Source organism: Sapajus apella, unplaced genomic scaffold (assembly GCF_009761245.1).
Source record: "Sapajus apella isolate SASKATOON/1434 unplaced genomic scaffold, GSC_monkey_1.0 scaffold55, whole genome shotgun sequence".
In the NCBI taxonomy this organism is placed as follows: domain Eukaryota; kingdom Metazoa; phylum Chordata; class Mammalia; order Primates; family Cebidae; genus Sapajus; species Sapajus apella.
In genome coordinates, this window is record NW_022436995.1 from 10222920 (window position 1) to 10242534 (window position 19615).

Here is a 19615-nt window from a genome sequence, read left to right on the forward strand (position 1 = left end):
GGATTTTGGGATTATTTCATCTTTGCTTATGTTGCTTTTTCACATGCTTAATGATGAAAATGAAATGTTAAATCAACAAAATAAGATCAAGGGTTTCATAACATTTTTGTAAGTTTGGCAAACATTAGTCCTGTATACTTTTGGGGACAGCGTTATAAATCAGAATTTTACGACAGTTGGCAGTACACTGATTTGGAAGCTTCCAGTGCAAAATGAGAATGGGTTCAAATATACTAATGATCATTAAGTATTAAGTAATAGGCATTAGATGTCTAATGTGAGTATAGTTCCATCCAAGCCATCTCAGAAAGCCTAAAACGTTGGCAGGGAGTCAGCTGAAGGCCTCACTGGAGCTGGTCTCAATTTTTAAAAAGTGTCTCACTACACTTAAGAGATGTGACACATTTCCATTGATAACAATTGCTCACCATGGCATTGTCTCAAAAAAGACTATGGTCAGGAGGGTGACACATTCCTAATGGGATGTACCTCTCCATCCCCTTGCTTGAGAAGCACTACTCTAAAATTTACCAGACCTTACAACTGTGTTAAACTTGAATGTGTATGAATGAAGCCATACAGTCAACTTTACCTCCCTTCACTCTTTGAAGGGTTTCCATTTCCATTGCTCAGTTTTTAGAAAATAATTCTCATCTTTTTTCTTAAGAAGTTAATTTGTGGCTGGTCTGAAGGTAGTAAGTTAGCTAAATTGATTGTCACAGTCAGTCATAGATCAAGCTCCTTGTTCTTTCCTTCTTCTCACTACTATACTTGACTCTAGTCTTAAAAGAAAGGAAGAAAGAATGAATGAATCTGTGGCCGGGTGCAGTGGCTCAGTGGCTCATGCTTGAAGTCCCAGCACTTTGGGAGGCTGAAGTGGGAGGACTGCTTGAACCCAGGGGTGCGAGGCCAGCCCTGGCAATAGAGTCAGATACTGCCTCTATAAAAACATCTAAAAGCTAGCTGGCTATGGTGCTGCACACCTGTAGTCCCAGCTACTGTGGAGGGTGATGTGGGGGGACTTTTGAGCCCAGGAGTTGGATGCTGCAGTGAGCTGTGATTGCACCATTGCACTCTAGATTGGGAGACAGAGCGAGACCCTGCCTCAAATTGAAAAAAAAAGAAGTGAATTTGTAATTGTTGGTGGGACGTTGTGGGAAATCTAGAGGCTTTCTGAGTATAAAGTGATTTAAATATGTGATCTGCTGAAGTCTTTCTGGAAGTGTTGTTTTTTTCTCTCCCCTCCCCCTCCCACCACCAGTGGAACCTTGCTCACCTGAGAGGTTCTGAGGAAGGTGGGGTGGAGCAGAACGGCACTGTCAGATATGCTCAAGAAACCCTTCGTTTGCCCTATTTTGTACCTTATGGCACCCTTTAAAATGTTTTTTAATTAAAAAAAATTTTGAGACAGTGTCCTATTCTGTTGCCCAGGCTGATGTGTAGTGTTGCAATCTCAGCTCACTGCAACCTCCGCCTGCCAGGCTTCAGTGATCTTCCTACCTCAGCTTCCTGAGTAGCTGGGACTACAGGTGCATGCCGCCAAGCCTGGCTACTTTTTTGTATTTCTTATAGAGATGGGGTTTTGCCATGCTGCCCAGGCTGGTTTCAAACTCCTGGACTCAGTGATTTGTCTGCCTCAGCCTCCCAAAGTGCTGGGATTACAGGCATGAGCCACGCTGTGCCCAGTTCATGATGCCCTTTTGAAACACCTATTAACACTGTACAACAACACTTCAAAACATATTATTTGAATGCCAGCCTCTGATTTTCTAGTCAATAATCCGTTAAGGCAAAGACCTATTTCCAAACTCCGATGTTCTTCAACTTACACTAATGTCTGGCTTTCTTGAACTGTGTGAGAGCAAAAAATAAATAAAATTTATTTATTATCATAAAGTCATCCTGTTTGCCACTTGATTTGGTTATGTTTTATCTACCACACTGCAAACGTGTTCATTCATCATGAGAAACAGATCCCCATACACGTGTATATCAGTAAATCATTCAATGAATAGTTAGTGCTTCGTATGTATAGAATGGCCACTATCCTAGGAACTGGGGATACACAAGTGAACAAAACCTACAACGTCCCTCCCTCATGGAGCTAGTGTTCTGGCTGGGCAGGTAGGCAGGATATATAGAGGAATCCAGACACTAAGTTCTATAAAGAAACTAAGCCTCATAGGGCATGTGAATTGACGACCACTCTGACAAGCTGACATTTGAGGAAGACTTAATGGGCAAAAAGGAACCAGCCTTGTCAGCTTGTCAGGGGAAGGCACTGCAGGTCAAGCTAAGCAGAGAGGTCCCAAGGCCGGCAGGTACTTGTTCTACTGGAAGGATGTTAACTCTGGAAGATACCTGGATGACTTGACTTTTGAAGAATTCTGAGATTTTCCTGATTTTTTTCCTCCTTGAGAAATTGCCTCTAGAGCTTTCCTATGTATCCTTGGTTCTTGTATGGAATGTGTCAACTTGTAAAAGATGCATTTCAGAAAAACAGTTGTCATGCTCATTCTCTTCATGCTCAGCAACAGATTTCTAAAACAGGCTGAGCTTCTGCCTCCTCCAGAACACAGAAGGAAGGGCCCTCAAAAAGCACTGAATTCAGCCCTTTTAAAATGTGTTCGATGTATAATGCAGATTTTCAGGCCCAAACATACTGATACAGACGACCCACAGTAGGGAAGGGGGTCCTGTAGTTTTGAATTGTTAGCTAAAGCTGTAGGTGATTTTTAATACAAGGGAGTTTAAGAAGCACTGATATAGTCCAATCATTTTTAAACATAATTTCAGACTTAGAAAAATGTTGCAAAATAGTGCAAAGAATTCCCAGGTACTTTTCACTTTTTCTCCTTTACTCCCTTTTCCAACAGTGAGAAACCTGACTCCCATTAGCCACAATACATTTTTTTATTATTATTATTTTAATTATCATTATTTTTTTGAGATGAAATGTCACTCTGTCACCCAGGGTGGAGTACAGTGGCACAATGTTGGCTCACTGCAACTTCTCCCTCCCAGGTTCAAGCGATTCTCCTGCCTCAGCCTCCTGGGTAGCTGGGATTACAGGCACCTGCCATAATGCCTGGCTAATTTTTATATTTTTTAGTAAAGGCGAGGTTTCATCATGTTGGCCAAGCTGGTCTCAAATTCCTGACCTCAAGTGATAAACCTGCCTCAGCCTCCCATCATGCTGGGATTATAGGCATGAGCCACCTCGTCCAGCCCACAAAACATTTTATTTGCTCAATCCTAGAACGTACAGAATGTTGTTCCAGAATTACCAACTCATGTGCCTACTTATAAGAATTCAACATGTTTCAAGTTCTTTTTGTCTTGAACCTGAAGGCAAGCTTGATTCTAAACAGTCACAGTTACCTGGATTATTTCCCCCTTTCTGTGTATGTTATTTATTTGAAATATAGTTCAGATAATTTGTTTCTTTTTTTTTTGAGACAGAGCCTTGCGCTGTCGTTGGGCACCCAGCTGGAGTGCAGTGGCATGATCTTGGCTCACTGCAACCTCCGCCTCCCCAGTTCAAGCAATTCTCCTGCCTCAGCCTCCTGAGTAGCTGGGACTACAGACACGGGCCACCACGCCCAGCTAATTTTTATATTTTAGTAGAGACGCGGTTTCACTATGTTGGCCAGGATGGTCTCGATATCTTGACCTCGTGATCTGCCCGCCTCGGCCTCCCAAAGAGCTGGGATTACAGGCATGAGCCACTGCGCCTGGCCTCATTTGTTTCTTTTTGTGTAAATTTTACTGTCCCCCCCAACACATACATACACACACAATGATTTTATTAATTTGTGTTTTGTGTATGTAAACATTAACATCTAACCATTCATGTTACCAATGGACTGGCAAGAGAGATTCATGGCCTGGGAACCTGAGACAATGTTTCTGAGGCCACTGAGTAGCCAGCAGGGCCTGGGAGGGAACAGTGCGTGGAGCACGTCCAAGCTCCCAAGGCAGTGCTGTCCCCATTTTACTGCCTCCCCTCAAACACTCTGGGCGTCATCAATTTCTGGTCATTGGTGTTTACTGGGTTCCCACAGCTGGCCTTGCTTATCTGGGTGTTTTGATTAATAAATGGCTTCAAATTTGTGTAGTGTTGGCCGGGCGCGTTGGCTCAAGCCTGTAATCCCAGCACTTTGGGAGGCCGAGGCGGGTGGATCACAAGGTCAAGAGATCGAGACCATCCTGGTCAACATGGTGAAACCCCGTCTCTACTAAAAACTACAAAAAATTAGCTGGGCATGGTGGTGCGTGCCTGTAATCCCAGCTACTCAGGAGGCTGAGGCAGGAGAATTGCCTGAACCCAGGAGGCGGAGGTTGCGGTGAGCTGAGATCGCGCCATTGCACTCCAGCCTGGGGAACAAGAGCGAAACTCGGTCTCAAAAAAAAAAAAAAAAAAAAAAAAATTTGTGTAGTGTTAGCCTCTCCTCAATGATTTGCATAAGAATCTTTTGGTCCAATTTAATAGTTTCTAATAAAGTTAATATAAGACCCACAATCCCACCCAAGAGAAATAAAAACACACCTACATAAAGGCTTTTACACAAATAATCATATCAGTTTCATAATCTCTAGAATGTAGAAACCACCTAAACGTCCGACTGGTGAATGAATGAACTGTCCGGCAGTCATACAGTGGCACATACTCAGCAATGAAAAGGGAACAAATCACTGGTACATACAACACATGGATGAATGTCAAAGCGTTTTGCTGAGTGAAAGAAAAGACATTCTGGAAAAGGCAAAAGTATAGGGAAGAAAATCAGAAAAGTGGCTGCCAAGGCCTGGGAGCAGGGGCAGCACAGAGAATTTTCCAGTGTGATGGAAATAAACATTTGACTGTGGTTACAGCACAGTATACATTTGCCAAATACATAGAATAATACAACTAAAAAGGGTCAGTTTTACTGTATGTAAATTGTACCTAAAATACCTGACTGTAGAAAGAAAAAATCCCCCCAGCTCTCTTCTCCCCACCCTCCTACCCTCACTCCTGATCTGGATCTCTAATTCTATGGAAAAATGAGAATCTTTTCCTGGCTATAAGGAGCCCTTTGCCATTTTTGAATAGAGAAATGATGTAATGATTTGGTAGTTTTAAGAAAATTAAAAAGCCAGAGAGTTTTAATACAGAAGTGAGGGAGGAAGAAGAAACTGGCCTGCAGAGAAGCTGGAGGTGGTGTGACGGAACTGAGTCCTCAACTGCAGTGTTCTTTGAAGGGATGGACTTATTCATCCCTTCAAACCATGTATAGGGCACCTACACTGCTGGGCACTGGACATGGAACAATGCCATCTAGTGAGGCTGTGGGGAGAGGCCAGTAGAGGAGACAGGAATGAATAGTGAATGTTAGCCAACTGGAATGTTAGTGCTGAAACAAGTCAACAGGTGCAGTGAGTGGGAAAGGGCAGCGCGCAGTGGGAGGTGGGGGCTGTACCCACGGGGTCCAGTATCCACAGCAGGGTAGTCGCCAGATCTGCTGAGAACTGGAGGCGAGGCACTGTCAGAGGAAAGGAGGGAGGAGAGTGTGACAACACAGAGCACGGTGTGTGAGCCCAGTGTGTTCAGGGCACTGCCGTTCAACATGACTGGAGGGGATGGGGCCATGATGGGTGATGAGCCCGCAGAGGAAATGCCTCAGAGCCCTGTGGTGGGTCTTCAACAATGTGGAACCACTGCAGAGTTTCATACAGGGGAGTGACATAGATCCGTGATGTAGAGGTGAGCAAATGAGGCCAGGCGCTGTGGCTCACGCCTGTAATCCCAGCTCTTAGGGAGGCAGAGGCGGGAGGATAGCTTGAGCCCAGGAGTTCGGGACCTGCCTGGGCAATATAGCAAGACCCTGTTCTCCACAAAGAGGAAAAAAACAAAAAGACCAAAAAAAAAAAAAAAAAAAAAGGTGAGCAAATTGGAAACTGGATTGGAACGTGGCAGCAGGGAGGCCTGTAAGGACGCTGCTGTCTTCATCAGACCAGAGATGGTGGTGGCCAAGGAGATGAAGAAAAGTAGAGAGGTTTGGATGTTTGGCTACTTATTAGGTAGAATTGTTAAGATTTAGTGATTGAACGCTAAGACAGAAGAAGAGAGAAAAGCCAAAAATGGTGCCTTAGACTCTGGCTTGGGTGATGCCATCCACTGAGAGGGAGCAAGTTTGGGAGAAGAGATTAGAATGTGTCAGGTGTGAGATGCTTGTGGGATATGGAAGTGGAGAATCCAGAAGACAGTTGGATATACGGCTGTGGAGCTTAGAAGAGAAAACATGGATGATGTGAAGTCATGTGAGTGCTTGAGAGTGCCTAGGGAGAAGGCACACCTACTGACCAGCTCTAAACCCTGAGCCACAATATTTAAGGGAGAAAAAAAGAACTCACAAAGGAGACTGAGAAAGAAAGGCTAGACAGCCAGGAGAAAAAATAAAGACAAGGGAAGAAAGGAATGGGCAACATCTTTTAGTGTTGGTGAGAGGTCAAGTATGACAAAGATCAGTTAGATTTAGCATCAAGGAAATGGTAATCTTGGTGACAAGTTCTTTTTTTTTCATTTTTTCTCTCCTCCCTCCCCTTGGTGACAGGTTGTAATGGAGAGTCTGAGGTAGAAGCTAAACTGAAGAGCAACTAAGAGATTAGTCAGCAACCAAGCCCAATTCCTAAATGATGACAATTCAAAACTCTAGGTTGGGCACGGTGGCTCACACCTGTAATCCCAGAACTTTGGGAGGCTGAGGCAGGCAGATCACTTGAGGTCAGGATTTCGAGACCAGCCTGGCCAGCATGGTGAAACCCCGTCTCTACTAAAAACACAAAAACTTAGCCGGATGTGGTGGTACATGCCTGTAGTCCCAGCTACTCGGGAAGCTGAGGCAGGAGAATTGCTTGAACCCTGGAGGCAGAGGTTGCAGTGAGCTGAGATCACATCACTGCACTCCATCCTGGGTGACAGAGCAATACTCCGTCTCAAAAAAACAAAACAAAACAAAATTCCAAACTCTAGCTTAACAACAAAGTCCTAATGATTCAAAGACTTCAAAATATAAATAAATAAATAAATAGAGCAATTAAAGCAGTAGGAAAAAAATTAAAAAAAAAACTCAGAATGGATGTATTTTTCTAGTATGACACAAAATAGAAGCCATAAAAGAAGACAGATAAATGTCTACCTGAACTTTTTTCTAAGCTGTCACAAAACATATACAAATAGAATAACCAAAATATGAACAATAAAAATATTTAAACTCACATTTTGGATGAGGACCAATTCTTGAACTCCCGACCTCAGGTGATCCAATCCCTGGGCCTCCAAAGTGCTTGGATTACAGGTGTGAGCCACGACGCCCAGCCTAACCAATTCTTTTTAATATAAGAACTTTCACGAGAGAGATCCAAGACGGCTGATCACAAGCAGCTCGGGATTGCAGCTCCCAGTGAAAGCGCAGAGAACGAGAGGACACCACACTTTCAGACGACTTTTTGTTGCTCAGGCACCAGGAGATTCCCAGCGGAGGAGCCCCATGGGTCGCCAGCGCGACTCTTGTGGCCGGCGAGGCGGTTTTGCCGCTGCCTTGGTTCGGCGGTTCTTGGTGCAGAGTCAGAAAAGCACCATCAATCATAACGCCGCTGTTTTGGCCGGCGCAGTGGGTTGCTCAGATTTTAGCGCCGGGAATCAACAAGTTGGACGTCCGCTCAGAAACCCAATTATAAAGACGGTAATTATAAAGAGCACAGATGAATAAATTTATAACAAAGGGAAGAAAACAGCCTAAAAAGGCTGAGAATACCCAAAATCAGAACGCCTGTCCCTCTACAGGGCATCACAGTTCCTCATCAGCAACGGAACAAGGCCTGATGGAGAAAGACTGTGTTCCATTAGCAGAAGCAGGCTTCAAAAGGTGGATAAGAAACTTCTGGGAATTAAAAGAACTTGTTCTAACCCAATGCAAAGAAACTAAGAACTTTGAAAAAAGGCTTGACGAAATGTTAACAAGAATACACAATTTAGAGAGGAATATAAGTGAATTAATGCAGCTGAAAAACACAACGCGAGAACATCGCAAACTATGCACAAGTTTTAACAGCCAAATTGGTCAAGCAGAAGAAAAGGTATCAGAGGTCGAAGACCAACTTAATGAAATAAAACGAGAAGACAAGATTAGAGAAAAAAGGATAAAAAGGAACGAGCAAAGTCTCCAAGAAATATGGGACTATGTGAAAAGACCTAATCTACGTTTGACAGGTGTACCTGAATGTGACGAAGAGAATCAATTCAAGCTGGAAAATATGCTTCAGGATATTATTCAGGAAAACTTTCCCAACCTAGCAAGGCAGGACAATATTCAACTCCAGGTAATACAGAGAACACCACAAAGATATTCCTCAAGAAGAGCAAACTCAAGGCACATAATCACCAGATTCACCAGGGTTGAAATGAAGGAGAAAATACTGAGGGCAGCCAGAGAGAAAGGTCATGTTACCTATAAGGGAAAGCCCGTCAGACTCACAGCAGATCCCTCAGCAGAAACCCTATAAGTCAGAAGAGAGCGGAGGCCAATATTTAACATCCTTAAAGAACTTTCAACCCAGAATTTTACATCCAGCCAAACTAAGCTTCATAAGCGAAGGAAAAATAAAATCTTTTGTGAACAAGCAAGCACTCAGAGATTTCATCACCATCAGGCCTGCTTTACAAGAGCTTCTGAAAGAACCACTACACATAGAAAGGAACAACCAGTATCAGCCTTTCTAAAAAATACCAAAAAGTAAAGAGCATCAACATAATCAAGAATTTACATCAACTAATGGGCAAAACAGCCAGCTAACATTAAATGGCAGTATTAACTCACATATTATTATTAATTCTAAATTTAAATCGACCAAATCCCCCAATCCAAAGACACAGACAGGCAAAAAAAGCCAAAACCCATCGGTATGCTGCATCCAGACCCACCTCACATGCAAGGATACACAAAGACTCAAAACAAAGGGATGGAGAAAGATTTACCAACCAAATGGAGAGCAAAAATAAATAAATACAAAGCAGGAGTTGCAATTTTTGCCTCTGATAAAATAGACTTCAAAGCAACAAAGATCAAAAGAAGCAAAGAAGGATATCACATAATGATAAAAGGATCAATGCAACAAGAAGAGCTAAAGATCCTAAATATATACACACCCAATACAGGCATACCCAGATATATAAGACTTATAAAGAGACTTAGACTCCCACACAATAATAGTGGGAGACTTCAACATCACTATTAGACAGATCAATGAAACAGAAAATTAACAACGATATCCAGGATTTGAACTCTGATCTGGAACAAGTAAACTTAATTAACATTTATAGAACTCTCCACTTTAAATACACAAAATATACACTCTTATCAGTACCGTATCACACCTATTTACAGGTTTAAATGAAATATTGGTTGGCTGCTTGTTTTTTATTTTCTTCCCTCATTTTTTTTTCATGTCTCTATTATTAAGCACAATTATAGGCATACCCATTTTTAGACTGCATTCTAGCCCGGGCAATAAAGCAACACCCCCGTTCTCTCTCCCTCTTCCTCTTTCTTTCTCTCCTTCATTTTTTTAGTTCTTTTTTTTCTTTCTTTCTCTGTTTCTTTTTTTTTTTTTCAAAATAAATAAATAAAATAAAATGTCAGGGGGTTTATATACCATTTTAACAAAGGATCTTCATTTATTTTCTAAGAATGCAATCAATGCCTTCATGCACATCACAATAAGTAGGAAAAAAAAAGAACTTTCACAAATCATTAAGAAAAACTAACAAGCAATAGAACAAAGAAGGAAAGAATATGAACGGTTCATAGAAAAGGAATCAAAAGAGTTCCTAAATATATGAATAAACACTCTACTTCATTTATCAGAAGATAAATGAAAATTTTACATGATTTTTCTCACCAATTGATATCAGATATAAATAGATTGATATCTACTGAAAAGTTTGATAAAACTTTGAGAATTGTGGCGAAACAGGTACTCTCATACAGGCTGGTGGGAGTGTACATTCGGACAGCTTTTATGGAGAACAATTTGCAGTATCTGTGAAACATTACACGTGTATACTCTTTGACTCAGCAATTCTGTTTCTAGAAATGTATCCTACATATTTACCTGCATTGTATAAATTTCCAAGCTTATTCACTATAGCCATATCTGTAACAGCAAAAATTGGAACCATCCTAACTTAGGGTGGAAAAGGTGTGATACCTTTCTTTACCCAGGGTCACAGCTGACACTACCATAACAAAAGACAGATTAACAAGATAAGTGGATAACCAATTGATTGAATCACAGGGTTTTTTTGTTTGTTTGTTTGTTTTTATTTTGAGACAAGTCTTGCTCTATTGACCAGGCTGGAACTCATTGCAACCTGTGCCTTCCAGGTTCTCTGCCTTGGCCTCCTGAGTAGCTGGGATTACAGGCATGCACCACCACACCTGGCTAATTTTGTATTTTTAGTAGAGACAGGGTTTCACCATGTTGGCCAGGCTGGTCTAGAACTCCTTACCTTGGAATCCCCCACAACTTGATCTCCCAAAGTGCTGGGATTACAGGCGTCAGCCACCGCTCCCGGCCTGAATCATAGTTTTATGCAACATAGTGCCTTTGGAAATGAAGACCCAAAGACCCAGGGAAAGCTGTTAATTTTTATGCTTAGATTAGATGAAGAATGGACAGCTGTGCAGAATTGTGATTGGACAAAAGGAGTATGATCTCATGGTAACAGACTGAGGGAGGAACCCAGCAAGTCCTGTCCGTTCAGGTTCTTCCTGTCCTCTCTGTGTGGCATTCCTTCCTCCTGAGCATAGGGCAAGACCCTTTAGGAACAAGGGTCTTATGACAAGGTACATCAGAGACTTTCTTTATGGCCAGCTCTTACACAAAAAGGTGAGGGAAGGATAGATTAATATTTCTACGTTATTCTAGAATAATGTTTCTGGCTTGCTTTGGAGAAAAGGGGTTCTAGTTTCCATGATACGCCTTGGGGAAGAGACATGATCCACCTTTGGGAAGAGAAATTCTGGTTTCTATTATTTGCTTAAGGAGACACAGAAGGGTAAGAGGCAGGCAGGAGAAAGTCAGAGAGAGACTTTGCTTCTAAGGCTTCTCTGAGGCCCTCCAGTCTTCTTTAGTTCAAAGCACTCAGTGTGCCAAAAGCCATATTTTGAAGTTGTTTCCTGAGCACCAACAATATGGGCCAAGGATATTAAATTGGGACTATCCTTACCAGTGCTGTGGTCCTGCAGGAAGCTGAGAAGGGGCTAGAGTTCCCTGAGAGCCCAGATGTAGATGCGTATTTGATAGTCATCGGCTTAGGGTCAAAGACTGAAGTGATATAGATTCAGTTCATCTAAGGCAAGAATAGGTTCTAGAGGTTGCTCCTCAAGGGTAAGGACCAAATTTTATTCATCTCCGTAAGACCAGGATCAAACACAATCAAGATTTTATACAACAGGCCAGGCATGGTGGTTCACGCCTGTAATCCCAGCACTTTGGGAGGCCAAGGGGTGGGGGGGAGGAAATCACCTGAAGTCAGGAGTTCGAGACCACCCTGGCCAATGTGGTGAAACCTCATCTCTGCTAAAAATACAACAATTAGCCAGGCGTAGTGATGCGCGCCTGTAATCCCAGCTACTCGGGAGACTGAGGCAGGAAAATCGCTTGAACCTGGGAGGCGGAGGTTGCATTAAGCTGAGACTGCACTCCAGCCCGGGCGACAGAGTAACTCCATCTCAAATGAAAAAATAAAAAGATTTGATAAAATAATATACATATAGGAAAGAGATGGAGGGACCAGAGAGGGAAACCCAGGAAATGTGAAGAGAGAGAGAAAAGCAGCCAAGATAATGTGGTGACTTGGAAGCCAGAGAGAGGGAGCCTAAGACTCGGAGCAGAGCACAGCACAGGAATACACCACTTTTCACCAGAACGACATTTCGACCTCTGAATCAAACCTGGAATGGCCCTTCCATTGAACTTCTTGTGATGGAGGAAAAGAAACTCTTAGTTTTCTCATAGCAAGATGGAAGAGTTTGAATGCATACCTCAGGTCCGGCTCCAGCCCTGACACACGCCTCCGCTGTCCCTCGCAGCGTCGGTCGCCTAGGAGACAAGCGCCACTTCCGGCAACACAGTCACTTCCGGCAGCACAGTCACTTCCGCGGAGTTCCGGCCTCTCCTCGAGGGCGGGCGCTGATTGGCCCGTTTGAAATGCGCCTGGCGCGAGCTCACCTGAGTTCTCAGCGTCGCCGCCGGCCCCGCGGAGCGCCGCGCCTTAGTCGCGGCGTCCCAGTTCCAGCGGCCTGTCCCAGTGTCCCTCCGGCTTCTCCGGCTCCCCGTCCCGCGCGCGCGTTTGGGCGGCTTGGAGCCTGCTGCCATGAAGCCAGCGTGAGTACGCGGCCGCCGAGTAGGGAGGGAGGGCGGACGGGGTCCGGGGCCACGGGGCGGGGGGCCGGCGTCTCTACTCAGGCCGCGGCCGGACGCGGGTTGCGCGGTCGGCATCTAGTCCGGTGCTGCCGCGGCCGCGACCCCCAAATGGGAGCCTCCACGTGCGGCAGCTCCGCAGGAACCTGGGCGCGGAGACCCCTGCCGCCCCGCCCCCCGCCGCCCCGCCCCGGCCTCCAGGGGCCTGCAAGGGTCGGCAGGCAGCCGGAGGTGTTTTATGCCGCACCCGGTTCCCGGTAGCGGGGCTGTCTGTCCTCGGGGCTCCGGGACAGCCTTCGCTTTCTCAAGTTCCCCTTCTCCGTCGCTGGCTGCGGCCGCCTCCAGAGCGCAGTCGGCCGACTTGGTGCGGACCGGGAGCCGAGGGAGTGTGGTGGGCATTGGTTAGGTGGGCTCCGTTTCTGGAGAGCCCAGGCACCGGCCCGCGAGCTTTTCTTAGCCCAGCACCCTGGCCTCGAGGCCAAGCCCAGCCCCTTACACCGGCCGGTTACTGCTGCTGTGTTTTGTGGCCGCGGGCAACCCCCGCCCACATTCCCAAGTTAGTGTTTTCGGCGCCGCATCATTCATGGGTGAAGCGGTATTTGTTGTGTTAAGGAGATTGGCTTTATTACCATTTAGGGAGTCGTTTGCAAAAGGCAACTTGTTTATTAAGAGGCCGAAGTCAAAATCTTTAGATGAAAAAAAATTTATATATAAGAAATATATATATATATATATATATATATATAAATATATTGAGTTGAAGTTAGATCCACCACAGTGTATTTTGCACTGAATAACACGAATTTACTTGTGTTTCATCTGGGAATATGTTGAAAAAAATATTTTAAAACTGCAGTCGAAGCCAGTAATCTCAATGTGTTAAATGTATATCTAGCCTATAGATAAATGTGAAGGGAAAAAGATGAGATGTTAGAGAAATGATGAAATCAATCGAAGTATCTCTTTGATTGTCCCTATTTAAGAAAGCAAGAAATTGGCAGTTTGGGACCGGATTTTGTTTGGAGACAGAGTACTGTAATCTTTTTGAGCATTCAATGACTGGTTGTTCTTTTAAAGTACAGGCATAAATCTTGACGAAAGAATGGATTCCTCCATGTGCATTTTTATAGTGTGTGGAAGTTAATCGGCTTGTCAGTCTGTAAAGTGTAAACAGTTACTTGTAGATTTTTCAAATTTGTAGTGCCTCTGTTAAACTGTTGCTTAAGAGAATATGCAAGCTATTTTAAGTATAGAAACTAATCAGAGAATAAGTAGGTACAGTTGGTACCAGAGATGTATTCTAAAGCAAATTTTAATTACTTTTAGATTACACTTGCTACACTCTGCTACTATGAATATTATTCATGTTATTTGGGATACAGTGTTTTGGAACTGCTAAGGAATAATTTACAGATAACCTAGAAAGATTGTATATTAGTGTTGAACTGAAAAAAAAATTATTATTACTATTTTTTAATCTATGACCAGGAGGGCTAAGACACCCCGGAAACCTATTGTGAAGAAAGGGTCCCAAACGAACCTCAAAGACCCAGTTGGGGTAAGGTCTCCCTGTGGATCTATGTGTGTGTATTTAAGAAACTTATTTCTTTAGTCCTTTCTTGTCTTATGTGTAGGCTTGGAAGGGAAGGAAGAGGAGATGTGGAAGTATAATCAAAGAACATTTAGTTAAATGGATATACTGAATTGTGTAAAACTAGTTCTAGCTGTGAAATTTTCTCTATAAGATTAATTAGTTCAGTACAGTGAAGTCCTTAGTTGCCAACTGCATACCTTCCGTAATTATCATTTGAAGAGTTAGATAATTAAAAATCTCCAGCTGGATTAGAAATCTCTGATATTCATCCCAGAGAGTATGGACTGAGTTCATATGAACCCAGTTCATGCCATACAGCAATTGATGGCATGAGGAAAGCTCCAAACTTCTTGGGCCCAAGTTTACTTCAGTCTAGTTTCTATTCATAACTGCAAGTACTTCACCAGTTTCAGGCTTGGGAGCTTGCTTTTAAAAGCAAGTGTTAAATTATGAAGAAAAAATTGAAGCAGGCAAAAAGAATAAAAATTTTAAAACAAAACAACAAATGGCAAACAAAAAGCGTTCCTTTCCTCTGAGGTATTTAAAATCTACCCTTCGCTGCTGCTGGAGTGGATCCCTGGCTCTGAAGTTAAGGGCACCAGGTGCTTTGCACACAGCTGAGCAAGTTTTCCTCAAGCCCCTTCTTCTGCTTTTAAAAATGTCTTTGTAGGCCAGGCGCCGTGGCTCATGCCTGTAATCCCAGCACTTTGAGAGGCCGAGGAGGGTGGATCGCTTGAGGTCAGGAGTTCGAGACCAGCCCGGCCAACATGGCAAAACCCCATCTCTACTAAAAATACAAAAATTAGCTGGGTGTGGTGGCGGGTGCCTGCAATCTCAGCTACTTGGGAGGCTGAGGCAGGAGAATCACTTGAACCCAGGAGGTGGAAGTTGCAGTGAGCCATTGCACTCTAGCCTGGGGGAGGAGAACGAAACTCTGTCTCAAAATAAATAAATATGTCTTTGTATATTAAATTTTGGGTTAAGCTGACAAGTTTTTAAATTGACATCCATTTCCAAAGAATTCTAACGGATTTAAAAGTCTCATTTTGTGACATGTTGTTGACTCTTAGAGATGTTAGTAGTAGTATAACTTATTTGTGTACAATATAATAGTGAATACACACTGCAATTTGATTTTTGTTATCAAAATTTATTTTAATTTTATGTGTGTTTAAAGTCTTCTAATGTGTGTTTGTATCTATCAATCTCACATAGCAGATTTTAATTTTCATAGCCCTTGGTGATACAGAGCTCTTAAATGAAGAGACCAAATATTTGTTGAATGAATGAATGAATGAGAAGCTTAAGTGAAAAATCAGGCAAAAAGTTAAACTTCGTTCTTTAAGCGCTTTCCTGTTTGTTTAGGTATACTGTAGGGTGCGCCCACTGAGCCTTCCTGATCAAGAGTGTTGCATAGAAGTGATCAATAATGCAACTGTTCAGCTTCATACTCCTGAGGGCTATAGACTCAACCGAAATGGAGACTATAAGGAGGTAATTCTGATTTGAACCAATTGTTTTTACTCAATATATTGTTTCCTGAATGACTTTTACATTTTTAAATGTAACAAAATTCATTTGTGAGCCCACAAAGTCTTATTTACGTCATTATTACTAAAACACTGTATCTAAAGTGTTTTTGACTTCTGGGATGCACAGACATACCTTTGGTGTGCTGGAGTTAGAGGACTGCTTTTAGCAGATAATTTCTTACACTGGGTATTGTTGGTTTTTAGAGCATGTGTTAGGGATGATTTAATGTGGAATGATACTTGATTGTGCTAGGCAGTTTGATTATATACAGATTCATGTGTGGAAATTAAAATAACGTTTAATAATAGGCATTGTATACTTGCATCAATCTCTTATGCAGTGTTTTTATTGTTAGTAAAATTTTGAGTCAACTTAAAAATATTGTTAAGCAAATGTGCTAAGCTAGTAGCTGGATGGTAGAAGATTTTTTAAAAACAAGTATGAGATACTCCTTGCCTTTAGAAAGTTTATAACTTAAGACATATGGTAAACAAGTAATTCTCATATAGATACGACAGAAAGTTAGGTGTACTAAAGATGAGGGGCCCGTGGGAATGCAGGAGGATTAATTCAGGCTACCATTTCTACTTCTAGCTATCACTCACTCTTTTGTGCCTACTATTCCTGTGAAATTGCTCTCCAGAAGACTACCAGTGGCCACTTTGCTGCTAAATTGGATGTATACCTGTTCACCCTCATTATAACCTGTTTGTCAGCAGCACTCTCGTGTCTCCCCCTCCAGCTCTCCCTGTATCTCCAGTTGAAACCTCTTCTCTGGCTCTAAACATTCAACCACTTACTTGGTATCTCTGCTTGGATGTCACATGTACATCTCAGATTTTACATGTCCAAAAAGGAGCTCTTGATTTTCTCCCTTCCTCTCTAAATACTTCCTCCCTTGTTTTCTTCTCAAGGAACGGCACCATCATCTGTCCAGTTTCTCAAGCCAGAAACCTGGAACCTACCTTTGACTTGCCCCTCCTTGCACCGAGTTCATTAGTAGCTCCTGTCAGTTATATTCCATGATGTGTCTTGAAACTGCCCTTTCGTTTCCATCTCCACTGCCACCAGTCCTAGTCTGAGTCCCATTATTAATCATAGAGACCAGTGCTCCACATAATATCTGTAGTGAAGGAAGAGCTTTTTTATTTTTAATGCATCACAGCTGGGACTTTTGTACAACTTGTGCTAGATGGAACTGCCCGTGTGAGACAACAGAGAACTGGTTCGTAATCTCTTCGTAGAGATGAGCCTATTGAATATGTGCTGCAATACTGATATTTGATATAGGCCAAATGCCTATAGAACTTTCTAAATGTTAGGCCGGGCACAGTGGCTCATGCCTGTAATCCCAGCACTTTGGGAGGGTGAGGCAGGCGAATCATGAGGTCAGGAGTTCGAGACCAGCCTGGCCAACATGGTGAAACCCATGTCTACTAAAAATACAAAAATTAGCTGGGCACAATGGCAGGTGCCTGTAATCCCAGCTACTCTGGAGGCTGAGGCTGGAGAATGACTCAAACTCTGGAGGCAGAGGTTGCAGTGAGCTGAGATCGCGCCACTGCACTCCAGCCTGGGTGACAGAGAGACTCCATCTCAAAAAAGAAATACAAAAATTATCCAAGCGTGGTGGTGGGGGCCTGTAATCCTAGCTACTCAGGAGGCCGAGGCAGGAGAATCCCTTGAACCTGGGAGAAGGAGGTTTCAGTGAGCCGAGATCATGCCATTGCACTCCAGCCTGGGCAACAAGAGTGAAACTCCATCTGAAAAAACAAACAAACCCAACTTTTTAAACATCCTTGGGTTTCAGCTTAATTATCACCTCCTCAGCTTGTACAGACTACCCAATCAGAAATAGCACCACACAGCCCCTGTCCCCTGGTCTGTACTCTGTGTATCTACTTTATGGTACTCAACCACAGTCTATTTACTTGTTTATTGTCTTTCCTCCTCCATAATGTAAACTTCCGGGGAATATGTACCTTATATGTTCTATTCATCAAAATAGTAAATATGGCTTCAGCCTGAATGAATGGTCTGGGAAGGTTTTCTGGAGGAGCAAGTCTTTGAGGATATAACATAGTTAAACACTGATTTACTGAGTTTAACTTCTTTAAGTAAATTTCAAGTATGTATAAATAAAGGTATCAAGTAGGTATAAAAAGGTTTGATGGGGATTAAAAATAGTCACTGCTTTCTGACAGAAGACAACATTGTATAATGAAAAGCACATTGCTGCCAGGAATGATGGTTTATACCTGTAATCCCAGCACTTTGGGAGGGTGAGGCAGGCGAATCATGAGGTCAGGAGTTTGAGACCAGCTTGGCCAACATGGCGAAACCCCATCACTACTAAAAATACAAAAATTACCCTGTGTGGTGGTGGGTGCCTGTAACACCAGCTATTGGGAGGCTGAGGCAAGGAGAATCGCTTGAACCCAGAAGGCAGAGGTTGCAGTGAGCTGAGATCCCGCCACTGCACTCCAGCCTGGGTGACAGAGGTGAGACTCTTTTCTCAAAAAAAAAAAAAAAAAAAAACCATTGCACTGAAGATGGCTTCAATACTAATTAACTCCATGTGCTCAGAGAAGTTTCTCCTTTGGGCCTTTAGTTTTCTTTACCTTGAAGGGAGGGAGTCACTCATGAGGACTGTGAGGTCATCTGTCTTCTCAGTCCTGGCCTATGTGTATGTATCCTTGCAGTTCCAAGATTCTTAGTTCTTTTTGAACTCTAAAGCCTTTTTTACTGGATTATATTTTATTAATCATGTTTAGAGAGACTTGATAATTGTCTTGCTTTCTTAAAGGTCACAATTTATTTAAAATGTATTTTGTGTAAGAACTCAGATGAAATTATATTTACAGTTTACTTCCTGTTTTAAAGTACAGTACATCAAAATGTGGTATTATGCTGCTATGCCATTTTCTTTTTTCTTTTTCTTTTTTTTTTGAGACAGGATCACACTCTGTTGCTCAGGCTGGCATGCAATGATGCAGCACAGCTCATTGTTTTTTTGTGGGGATTTTTGTTGTTGTTTTTACCTTTAAAATGTTTTATTAGATGAGCTTGCCCAGGCTTGTCTTTAACTTCTGGCCTCAGGGCATCCTTCTGCCTCTGCCTTCCGAAGTGCTGGGATTATAGGTTTGAGCCACTATGCCCATGCTGTGCTCTTTTAAATGACACATTTATCAAGAAAAACTAGGAAACAATAAAGTCGTGTATTACATAATGCTTGTAGATTTCCACAAATCTGTGACTATGAATCATTATAATACCTTTTGATCTTTGTCACTTAATTAAAATCAACCTTAGATTAGAAGCATTAGTGGATTTAAGACTTTTCTACATTTTCAGCTGGGTGTGGTGGCTCACACCTGTAATCCCAGCACTTTGGAAGGCTGAGATGGGTGAATCACCTGAGGTCAGGGGTTTGAGACCAGCCTGACTAACATGGTGAAACCTTATCCCTACTAAAAATACAAAAATTAGCTGGGCGTGGTGGCGTGTGCCTGTAACTCCAGCTACTCTGGGGGCTGAGGCAGGAGAATTGCTTGAACCCAGGAGGCAAAGGTTGCAGTGAGCCAAGATCATGCCATTGCAATCCAACCTGGGCAAGAAGAGCAAAACTCCGTCTCAAAAAAGAAAAAGAGACTTTTGTATATTTTCTTTAGTAGTTGTGACCGAAAACATTTACCAGTTTATAATTGGTATAATTTAGGTATGTCATGACTTTTTAGTGAATAACTAAAAAATGAAGGATTCCAACTGTAAAGACCATTTATGTTTTTTCTTTGCATGCTTAGATCTTAAATGTCATAAAGAAACACCTTTAAGTTTAAGAAGACGTACTTTTGGCCTAGATAATAGAATTCCATTTAGTACATTTTTTCTCTCTCCACAGACTCAGTATTCATTTAAAGAAGTGTTTGGCACTCACACCACCCAGAAGGAACTCTTTGATGTTGTGGGTCATCCCTTGGTCGATGACCTTATTCATGGCAAAAATGGTATGATCTAACT

The 19615-nt window shown here is 42.6% G+C and overlaps 1 protein-coding gene across 5 annotated transcripts in view; it reads left to right on the forward strand.

The window, feature by feature from the left end:
• Positions 1-12195: 12195 nt before the first annotated feature.
• Positions 12196-19615, forward strand: part of KIF23 (kinesin family member 23) — a 33598-nt gene continuing 26178 nt past the window's right edge. Inside the window, exons 1-4 of one of the 5 annotated variants that reach the window (XM_032244645.1) lie at positions 12196-12432; positions 13957-14026; positions 15428-15556; positions 19497-19602. In XM_032244645.1, the coding sequence (XP_032100536.1) occupies positions 12422-12432; positions 13957-14026; positions 15428-15556; positions 19497-19602 (316 nt within the window). In that variant the 5' untranslated portion in view covers positions 12196-12421. The remainder of the gene's footprint in view (positions 12433-13956; positions 14027-15427; positions 15557-19496; positions 19603-19615) is intronic. The other 4 variants (XM_032244644.1, XM_032244641.1, XM_032244642.1 and 1 more) reach the window with 4 other exon arrangements.